This window comes from Ochotona princeps, chromosome 25, assembly GCF_030435755.1.
Source record: "Ochotona princeps isolate mOchPri1 chromosome 25, mOchPri1.hap1, whole genome shotgun sequence".
NCBI classification, from domain to species: domain Eukaryota; kingdom Metazoa; phylum Chordata; class Mammalia; order Lagomorpha; family Ochotonidae; genus Ochotona; species Ochotona princeps.
The window spans coordinates 18,891,160-18,903,007 of record NC_080856.1 but is presented as its reverse complement, the minus strand read 5'-3'; the positions used below and the strand labels follow the sequence as shown (position 1 = coordinate 18,903,007).

Here is an 11,848-nt window from a genome sequence, read left to right as displayed (position 1 = left end):
GGATGGGAAGTGGAGCAACTGGGTTTAGAACTGGAACCCACATGGGATCCGGAGGCATGCATGGGAATATTTCTGTCCATGGGAACATACAAGTGTAGGGGGCAGACAGAGAGAGTGAAGAGCAGCTGTGGCTGTGGTTGCTAAGGAAGTGACTATCAGCAACATTTCCTAATTGCAACACTTCTCAAGAGGCCAGTTGGTAGGAGATCATGATGGACAATCCCTTCCCAAATATATGGAAAGAAAACAAAAGATGACTTCCTTCTGGCTGGGTTGCCTAGGTCCCTCAAGATTGAACAAAATATCCTGTTTTGCATAGCTTTGCACAGCTAGTATGTTTAGTAAGTGGAAACAGGGAACTGTGAGATGTAGGTCTGGGAAGCTTCTGTCACATTGAGATGTGGGTCCAGTGTTCATGTCCATTAGGAAGTCAAGAGGTGGGACTTATATCAATGATGAGTATGGATGTTGTGTCAGGGGAGGAAAGCCCTTTTTCTTGAATGGGAAATTTAGATATTTATAACATCATTCATGCGCCATACAAAATTTTGAACCTAAGAAACAGCCTGTTGCTAGATTTATTGGATGTTAAGTCCTGTCTGCAATTGACTTGGCCAGGGTCAAACCAAATGGTCCAAGAACCAGACATCCTCCACGCCTGTTGGGGATGACAGGGGTGAGAGCTGAGTACCTGCTGCAGCTCTTCCCAAAGCTTGGAGCAACCACCCATAAATGCAGGACAGCCATGTACGTATGAGTTCCACACATTGCTCTCCAGTTTTCTGTCAGAAATGATCACCTCCATGTCCTCCAAGGATTGCAAACATGGCATGCGAGACATCTGACTTGCGACTGTGCTCTTTCTTTTTTGCACACAAAACCACAGTTCTTTTCAGATCATCCATGTCTACTTGTCCAAGCCAGTAACTTGGAAGTTATGCCTGACAACACCCTTGCTTTTTCTTCTCAGTCATTACATCTGAATCTTGTGGGCTCTGCTTCCTTAACGGCCCTCAGAACAGAAATATGAGGATATTTTATCGTGATGGCTTTAATCACAACAGGAGAATCCCTCTGACAACAGGAGAATCCAAACCCCTTTGCAGATGTCAGCCCCTTCACCACCAGGCACTTGCCAGCCCGTTTAGAACACTTTGTAGCAAATTGTTTCTGCTCTGTTTTGCTTGCATATGTTTCCCCAAACACACTACTTTTCTACTGTCCCATAATTTATCTGCCTCCTTGATATTAACATCTCTGATTTTACCATTTAGAAAATTTGGCTTTACTATTTCACAGAGATTGTTTTATCTTTATAGCATCAATTGCCACCAAGTATCCTCCAGTTCACCCATGAGCAATTTGGAGGTTAGCATCACAGCCCCTCTGCACAGTTAAAAATCCACACACAATTTGGATACCCCAAGAATGCAATAGGTGATGGCTGTGAAAACATGATAGCAATGTACTCTGTTTTAGAGCTAGCTTATGTAGTCATGCTTTAATATTGCACATTTGTGCTCATTTCCATTTCTTTCTACTGGGAATGATACCATGGACAACATGTGTTTGTGCACATGTATTTCACTAAATTTTAATTTTTCATAATAGATTCATTTGTATTTTATGCTATTAAGTGGTGAAAGACTATAACTACATGCATTTTATGCATTATGATATACCTGGCTTCTTTTTAAATTAATTTTGTTTATTTTACCATTTTATACCACAATTCCGTAGGCTCTGGGATTTGCCTTTCCCCCTCCTTAAATTCCAACCCTCCCGCTGATTTCTCCTCCTATATCATTACAGTATTATAGTCCTTCATAAAAAGTCATAAGTCCATCATTCTTCTACTTAAGTGTATCCTAACATTATAGGTATGGACAAAGTTATAGAGTCTAGCACCCTATTGTCAAAATATATTTAATAGTTTTATTGGGAGTCCATCTTTGATTTGGACATAGAGATGCGTATCACATATGGATATGTTAGTCTCCATTACATAGTTACTATACATACCCTTAAATGAAAGGCCATAAGACAAAATCAACAGCATATACCTGGCTTCTTCATGTTTTTAATATTTCTTTTTTTTTTAAAGATTTATTATTATTGGAAAGCCGGATATACAGAGAGAAGGAGAGACAGAGAGGAAGATCTTCCATCCGATGTTTCACTCCCCAAGTGAGCCGCAACGGGCCGGTACGCGCCGATCCGATGCCGGGAACCAGGAACCTCTTTCAGGTCTCCCACACGGGTGCAGGGTCCCAATGCCTTGGGCCGTCCTCGACTGCTTTCCCAGGCTACAAGCAGGGAGCTTGATGGGAAGTGTAGCTGCCGGGACCAGAACCGGCGCCCATATGGGATCCCGGGGCGTTCAAGGCGAGGACTTTAGCCGCTAGGCCACGCCGCCGGGCCCAATATTTCTTAATTACGGAATTTATCTGTGAGGTTTTCTAGAGTGTTGACAATCTCAATATGAAAACAGAAGCAAATATGCATCTATGTACAACTTTGCAGTTCAAATTTGTGTTGGTAAAATGTCAAGCGTGTCTAGCCAATCAGTGGCTGGTGTTTTAATTTTAATAGTGGATAGATGGAGTGTTAAACTTCTCATCATTCTTGAATATCATAAGATAAAGAGCGAAAGTCAGGGCATAAGTTTGATTGTTTTTATTGAATCTTTGGATTCTGTTCAGATGAAGGATCCATTATGAAAATCACTAAGAGATGACATTGTGAGTATAGGAGAGCAGTAACACTTTAGTGTTTACTTATGGTTGCCATAATCCATCTTGCATAAGGATGAACTTCAGTAAAGAATCCTTCGCTTCCTAGGATGATATTGCCATTGGTCCAAGACAAGATTCCCTGAAGCCTCCCATTGCAGATGGCTGGAGCAGCTGGAACCTCCTGCCAGATCAAGCAAATAAGAGGTCAATATAGCTTTTTTCTCATGCAACAAAGGGCATGAAACGAAATGCCAAGAAGTGATGCATTACTTCATTATTGTGGCAAAACCAGTTCATTAACTAGACCTTTTTTTTTCTTTTTCTTGAAAGGGGACAACAACTCACATTCACAGAAACTCACTCCTTGGCTCCAACTTAAATCAATACGAGCGCAGGCAAAGGGAAAAGAGATAGATGTTCCATTTCAAATCAGAGACTGGAGGAAGAGAAGAACAGGACCCCAGTTGTATGCTGCTTTTTGTTGTATGGAGCCCTGTAGATAACTATAATTGATTTCCCATCACTTCCTCATCTTACTATGGGCCCCTGCCTGTCTCTTTGTACAGAAGAATGGACAATACCTTAATTTTAAATATGGGAGATATAGGTTTTCCCATACACATGATGTTTGAAAACACTTCTGATTGCTGTTCATGAAGTATAGACAGGCATTCATCGTTGGGAAGAGCATGCTCATTTATCCATGTCAAGATGTCAGCATCACTGTCTGTATGAAAGACAAGACAAATCAACTCCAAGCCGTTTCCTTAGCACAGGTAAGTAAAACTAACCCCAAGCAGAGCTCCTTCCTTTGTTAGTTCAGAACTCTTCTGTCAGAAAAGTGGATTCATAAACCCAGCTTCCATCAATCACCAATTCTGTAGTTTTCTCAAACCATACATGATTTATACACCTTTGAAATAACTGAGATCACATGAAGTCATGAGGAAGAAGACTGTCACAAAACTATTGTTTCCAACAATACCACTACCCCTTTTAGGCATCTAACACATCAGTCATATATTTAATCATAAAGGGAGAAACTATATTTCTGTGTACATGAGTGGGTTTGTTTGAAATAGGTTATCAATGGCTTCTTCATAAATTTATGTATGTTTGCAATAGATATAAAATTTCCACTAATGGATCAGTTAGTTCATCTTAATCAGAGCAATTGTTCTTATTCTAGCAATTTCATGATGCAGAACTTTGGGTAAGGTATAATGTAATGTTAATCTCTCTCTCTAATAGACCATATCAAGAATGAAAGAAACAAAACTCTTGACCAGAGGCCACTCAAGTGAGACTGATGGGTACATTTATATATCTACTTAAGTATCCTAAAGTAGATTAGACCAGAAACGGTTAGATTTCAAAACAAGAGAAAGGAATTCTGTTCAATTGTAAAGATTTTTAATATTTTATGTGTTTTTGAAATGGTTGGAAAAAGAGAGTGGCACATGCATGCTTGCACACACGTCTACACACACATGCACACCACACACATACAAATACATACACACCACACACAAGCACACCACACACACCACACACACATACACACCACACACAAACACACCACACACACAACACACACATACACACCACACACACCACACACACATGCACACCACACACATACACACACACACACCACGCATACACACCACACACACATACACACCACACACATACAAACACATACACACACCACACACATACAAACACATACACACCACACACAAACACACCACACACACCACACACATATACACACCACACACATACACACCACACACACCACGCACACATGCACACCACACACAAACACACCACACACACCACACACACATGCACACCACACACACATCCACACCACACACATACAAACACATACACACACCACACACACATGCACACCACACACATACAAACACATACACACACCACACAATACACACCACACACCACACACACCACACACATACAAACATATACACACACCACACACATACAAACACATACACACACCACACACAAACACACCACACACATACAAACACATACACACACCACACACATACAAACACATACACACACCACACACAAACACACCACACACACATACACACCACACACATACACACCACACACATACACACCACACACACCACACACATACACACACCACACAAACATACACACAAACACACCATACGCACATACAAACACATACACACACCACATACATACACACCACACACATACACACCACACACAAACACACCACACACACCACATATACATACACACCACACACACATGCACACACAAACACACCACACACACATACACACCACACACAAACACACCACACCACCACACACATACACACCACACACACAAACACACCACACACACCACACACATACACACACCACACACACATGCACACACAAACACACCACACACACACAAACACATACACACACCACACACATACACACCACACACAAACACACCACACACACCACACACATACACACCACACACACAAACACACCACACACACATACACACCACACACACCACACACACCACACATACAAACACATACACACACCACACACATACAAACACATACACACACCACACACATACACACCACACATACCACACACACATACACACACATGCACACACAAACACACCACACACACATACACACCACACACACCACACACATACACACAACACACAAACATACACACAAACACACCGTACACACACAAACACACATAAACACACACACACAGTTTCCATCTGTTGGGTTCCCTCTCCAGATGGTTGTACATGTCACTGCAGGGCCAGGCCAAAGACATAAGCCTGGAGCTTCATTTGGTCTCCCATGTGGATGGCAGGAATCCAAGCTCTTGGTCATTTTCTGTTGCTTTCCCAGACCATTAGCAGTGGAAGTGGAGCAACTGGTACATGAACCAGTGTCCATATAGGATGAAGGTATTGCAAACTGAAGCGTTACCATTACATCTAGGACGGCCTCCAGTTTTAAGTTTTGTGGAATCAAAGTCAAGATACGTGTAACAAGCTAAGTGATTGCAACCTAAGTTACTTGAAATAATGAATTCCAATAATCGCTGAGAACTTTCCATTAGAGAATTCATAAAAATCTATTCTGTCTCTGTGATTCTGACATGCAGAACTTACACAATCAAATTTCTGTTGAGTTTTAGAAGATTTGAGATGATAACTAATACGGAGTCAAACACTTACTGTTTTGGTATTCATTCCAAATCCAGGTTGGGATAAAGCAGGTGTCATTGTAAAACATGGATTCCAAGGCTATGGCTATAGTTCCCACATCAGTGTTGATATTTGCAGGCTTGGAGAGCTTTATCATCATCACATCATTCTTCAGATATTTTGAATCAAATCCAGGATGGGTCACAATTAAGGAGTGATTCCGTGACTGCTCTTTCTTATTTTTAATGCTCGGTTGAACAACACCAAGTCGTATATTAATACTTTTGGAAGGAAGACACAAGCAGATAGAAAAGAACTTTAGACAGAGGAAATACACAGATCACCTTACCTGATAACTACAGAGGCTTTTTCTTGACTATAAAGAGTAGTTTGGGTGATGGCTCAATTCTCCCCTTGCAAATGCCCAGATTCCATATAGGCACTGGCTCATGTTCCAGCTGCTCCAGTTCCCATCCAGCTTTCCACTTATGGCCTGAGAAAGCAGTGGAGGAGCCCAAAGTGCTTGGGAATTTACACTCAAATGGGAGAACAGGAAGAAGATCCTGGCTCCTGGAACCAGAAGAGCTAAGCTTCAGCCATTACAGCCATTTGGAGAATGAAGCAGTAGATGGAAGATCTTTCTCTCTGTGTCTCTTACTCTCCATAAATCTGCCTTTCCAATAAAAATAAATCTTTTAGAACTAGTAAGAATAGTTTACACGATTGTGGTGAAGATGTGCTCAGGATTTGACTTGATTTTGGGGTGCTGAGAAAGCATTCAGTATAGTTTAGTTATTATTGTTGAGATTTAGATAATCGATGTTAGCAGGTAACAGAGATGGCACTGCAATCCGGACTGCACAGTTCTGTGTTTATTCTACATAGGCTCCAGGAAGCCTTGAGCAAGACTCTAGCCACCAATTGTCTATATTCTTAGGGCTCTTCTGTGATCATCCTAAGCCAAATATCATCTGACGTGTGTTCTTAATCAGAGCCCCACAAAAGTAAGGAATCAGTCTGTGAGTACTCCAAGTGATCATTTCTCATTGCATTCATATTCCTTAGAAAGAGTCAGGCTTCCTCCTCCTCCAGAACAAGCATGTGCAAAAGTCATTCCCTTGCCCCACCACCTAAAGCATTAATATGCTACCTAAACTGTTCCTTTAATAACAGTTAGAAGTTGAACTTCCTGTTATTGAAATGTTTCATGGCATTGTGGTATAGGCAAAGGCAGAACATCTAGCATGGTAATGTGAAGATATATTTAACTGTTTCACTGGGAGTTCTCTTATTCAGGAATAGAGATGTGTAGTAGTACAACATATCTTCACTTCCCCACATGCTAGATCCCATAATACAGTGCAGCTATAAGAAATTACGTAATTGCCTCCCAGCTCCCAAGAAGACAGAGAGATACTTACGGTGCGGAGCAGTGTGCAGCCGTCACAACCCACTCTGGGTGTATGAGACACCCTACACAGGGTCCTGACTTGGTCTGAAGATACGCCAGGTAAGGAATAGTTAATAGGGTTGAGTTAAACTTCTCTGTATAGCTGTCTCCCAAAACAGCTCCTGGAGATTCAAGACATCATAGACAAAGAGGCAAATAATTAAAGAGGCAAGAACTCAGCATCAAATGTCTTCTTTCAGCTAAGAGTTTCAAATTTAAGATCAAGGTTGTTTCAACACTTTTAAAAAGCAGAGGGAATCATGCATCCCACCCCAGGAAATGAGGAAGTGTCTTTGAGAAGAAATAACACTGAAGTTCCTGAGACTAACTCAAACACCCAGTGCTTGAAAACACTCACGACTGTGCCGTGAATTCCTTGAAAAACCTGTAAAATATTAAATTTTTTTCCAAGAATCTGAGTAGAACATTAAAAACTGCCTCATTTTGGAATGAAAGGATGGGAATGCTCAGGGCTTTCCAGAGCTCCCCACACAGCCCACTGTCCTCCTGTCCTGGGTAAATGTCCTCCCATGGTCACTGCCCTGGAAAGTGTGGTACACTTGGGCAGCAGAGTGGCAGCTTAAGGAGCATCCAGGAGAAGAAAAGGCATTGGTAGTCATTAGGACCCGACAGGCTCTCCATCCTCAGAGGGCTTTAGGAGCACATTGAGTGTATTAGCTGTTCACTAAGATGCTTCTGATTCTTCCCCAAGACTGTTCATGGATTTTAACAATGCTCTATATGCCCTGATCTCTTTGCTTGGTTGGCTACTTTGCTTCTCAACCCTTCACACAACACCCAAGTTTCCAGGTCTACCCAAGCCACCCAATACTCACCAGCTGCACACAAGAGAATACAAATGCAAGGGCTCTTCATGGCAGGCTGCAGTATCGCCAGCAGGAGAGGAGAGGAAAGGAGATCAAGTTGTGAAGAGCTTGTGGCAAGAACAAATGAGCAAGAAACACTAATTACAGAGTAAAGAAAGAAACCAAGAATTCATCAGTGTCTTCAAACTAGTGGTTACTAGACCTCATATGGAAAGCACTGGTTGGAGCCCTCTCTATTGTGGGTGATAGAAGCACACAGACCAAGCCAAGGTCCTCTGGCCTCCTCTCTGAACCTGGCAGTGTCTGCAAGAGCATCACATTGGCTGCCACCCCCACCACCCTGTCCCTTTCTGTGACATGGCCTTTCTTTGTCATCCCCACCCTCTTTGTGATGATAAGCCTTGTTCCCTGAGCCTCCTCTCTTCTAGACTCCTCCTTCACTCCCCAGAGACTTGCAGAGGCTCAAGGTATAAAATACCTTTAACAGATTTTCCACATTTTTTTCCTCATTCTAGATAAATATATTCTTAAATGCATTATGTGTAAGTTATTTTAAGTAATATTTCAACCCCGTACCTTTTCTATGCAGTATTACTAACAGTTCTCCCATTTCATAGCCAAGAGTCCTGAGACTTAAAGAGCCTAACTGTCTTTATTGGGATAAGTTACCTAGTCAATTAAAAGTAGTTGTACTCTAAAAGCTTGACTTCAGGCCCAAGTTCTTCACCACTAGTTGGGGGGGGGGCAATAAAACAAGAAAGTAGCACAAAGATTTAATGGCAGTATTTTGAAATTGAGAAAAATGATGTCACTGAAAGTCTGTAACATATTTGGACACTGGAACTAATTCTATTTTATTTAGCCAATATTTAGACGAAGTTTCACTATTTGTTGAGAAATGGGGCTAGTGTTGTGGCACAGTGGGTTAATCCACACCTGGCAATGACAGCATCCCATATTGGAACCCTGGTTTGTATCTTGGCTGCTCTACCTACTATTCACATCACTGCCAGTGCACCTTGGAAGGTAGTAGTATGGCCCAAGAATCTGAGCTCTTGCCACACATTTAGGAGGTTGAAGATGGATTCCTGGATTCAGCCTGGTCTGGTCCTAGGTAGTATGACATACCAGCTAGTGAACTAACAGTTAGATGATATCTTTCTCTCTATGGATTTATCCTTAGATGTGTGCTGTAGCTGAATTGTACAAAAAACAATCTAACATGTTGATAAAAATCTAAAATAATTATTCTAGCTATAATGTTAAGAATGACTATAAACTTGATACACCTAAATAATCTGACAATTTTAGATTCTGGAATATAGTTTGTGTTGGCCAATTTATATCAATCAGATGAAAATACTAAATAATCCTTTTAAGGATGCATTTATTTTATTGGAAAGGCACAGGGAAAAGCTTCACTGGTTCAATCACCAAGAGGCTGCAATGGCTGGAGATGGGCTGATCTGAAACCAGGAACCAGGAACTTCTTCCAGGTTTCCCACATGGCTGTAGAATCTCAAAGCTTTGGGCCATCCTCCACTGCTTTCTCTGCTACAAGCAATGAGCTGGATGGGAAGTGGAGCAAGCATGACATGAACGGGCACCAATAGGTGATCCCAATACGTGCAAGACAAAGACTTTAGCCACTGGGCTGCCACACTGAGCCTCTAATTAATCTTAAAAACTATTTCAATAATTCATATTTTTGTACCCTTTCTCAAGATTTATTTATTTGAAACCTAGATTGTGACAGAGAAAAAGAGAAGTATGGATCTTTCCATCATACTGCTGTGCAGGTTGTTGTAAGGTGTGGTATGGATTCAATCTGCAGACAGGATCCTGGGATTCCTTCCAAGTCTCTCAGAAAGGTAGCTGGGGCCCATGCACTTGACTCTTCTCCACTGTCTTTTTTTTTTTTTTTTTTTTTTTTTCTTTTTTTTTTTTTTTTATTAATTATTATGCATTATGTGACAGTTTCATATGCTCTGGGAATCCCCCCACCCCTCCCTACACCCCTCCCCCCTGGTGGATTCCTCCACCTTGATGCAGTATTACAGTTCAAATTCCATCAAGATTCTTTCCTTGCAAACATATACCCAGCATAGAGTCCAGCTACTCATTGTCCAGATGGGTTGAACAGTTTGTTGGGGAGACCATTTCTGGTCCAAAGTCAGAGCTGGTAGAATATCATCCCAGTCAATTAAGAGTCTCAATATAACATTAACAGCAATTTGTAACATTATGGAATTGACAAGGTTTTGCGTAACCAGTATGTTAAAAAAAACAAAACAAAACAATACAAAACAAAAAAGAAGCAAGTTCTTAACCACAACCTATGATTAGCTCATTGACATTTCAATTTTAGTTCATATACAGGACCAGCTGCTATATACCTTAAAATGGCTATAAGGTACCATTCAGCTGTCTCGTGTCTGTTTCATTTTAGTATTTAGCCATTTGTTGTGTTGAAGTCTAATTTTACTGATCTTGGCAGATTTTAGGATAATCTAGACTGGCTTGTAACTCTAACAAGACATTTGTCAGCAGTTAAGGTGCAGAACATTTTTTTTTTTTTTTGGGGGGGGGTGTGCAGGAAAGTCCCCAACACCATGGTAAGGAGTGACTAATCTTTGTGTCCTACCCAGCGAGGCATTAGCCAATCCATGCCAGCTCTTTCCTGTCGGATTTCAAGCTCTACTTTTTGTTGTTTGTCTATTTATTTTAGGTTTTTTTTTTAGTTTGTATGATTGTTTGTTTGCTGTGAGGGGTTTTCGGAGCGATCCTGATGGTCATTGCAAGGGAGGGTGGGGGTCCAGAGGTGGAGCCAGGCTCGGTCCAGAGAAAGCTCTCCTCCCTGGTCCCGAGGGACGTTTATTGTTCTTCTGTTTCTGCGGACCGCTCAGGGCTTCTGGTTGTCATTCCGATGACATTGGTTTCTGCGCGGTAGTGTTTGGACTTCTTCCATCCCCTGCGGGAGCTCCGGTTAGGGGTGGGTGACCTCAGAGTACTCGGCCTCCGAGGGCATCCAATTCCCTGTGGCCTCCTTGGCAGTTGGGATATAGTCCTTGTTGCTCGTATTAGTAGTTTGTGGTGAAGGTCTGGGAGTCTTCATGGTTGGGATCCAGGCTTTCTCCTTGCCATCTGCTCTACCCTGGAGTGCCCCCCTGCTCCACGCACATGACCTCCTGTTAAGAGGTTGTCAGGATCGCACCCGATTCCCCCCTCATGCATTGGTATAGTAGTTTTACTATTGTTTAGTGCTGCTTTGAGTCTGTTGTCTATGAATTACCAGATTTGATCATGATAGGCTATATTATACTTTTTCCTCACTCTTTTTATGGTCCTGAAAGGCTTCCCTGCACTCCCCCCCATTACGGATTAACATAACGTATTGAGGGTATAGTAGGTTTTACAGTTTTTCGATGTAGATCTTAAGTATTCTGACATTAATTGTTGGTTTATAGATTATATCACATTATCTTATTGTATTGGATACAGGTTGTTAGAGATTGCAATAATATTACAATATACAGGTACTATCAGGTTGTCATCTTTTCATCTCAGATTAAGGC

At 41.6% G+C, this 11,848-nt stretch overlaps 1 protein-coding gene across 1 annotated transcript; it reads right to left on the bottom strand.

The window, feature by feature from the left end:
- Positions 1-2,661: 2,661 nt before the first annotated feature.
- On the bottom strand, positions 2,662-8,582 carry LOC101531685 (probable inactive serine protease 58). The gene is made up of 5 exons (XM_058681474.1): positions 8,283-8,582; positions 7,418-7,568; positions 6,027-6,277; positions 3,317-3,462; positions 2,662-2,916 (listed from the first exon to the last, which is right to left on the bottom strand). The coding sequence occupies exons 1-5, from the start codon at positions 8,320-8,322 to the stop codon at positions 2,767-2,769; spliced, it is 738 nt and encodes a 245-aa protein (XP_058537457.1). The 5' UTR covers positions 8,323-8,582; the 3' UTR covers positions 2,662-2,766.
- Positions 8,583-11,848: the final 3,266 nt, after the last annotated feature.

Bases quoted from the DNA above. Each gene is read 5' to 3' on its own strand.
- LOC101531685 (XM_058681474.1), bottom strand. From the start codon at position 8,322: ATGAAGAGCCCTTGCATTTGTATTCTCTTGTGTGCAGCTG. The intron at 7,569-8,282 runs GTGAGTATTGGG...TTGAATCTCCAG, and splicing joins TATTCTCTTGTGTGCAGCTG to GAGCTGTTTTGGGAGACAGC. The intron at 3,463-6,026 runs GTAAGTGTTTGA...TCTTTCATACAG, and splicing joins TTGGAATGAATACCAAAACA to ACAGTGATGCTGACATCTTG.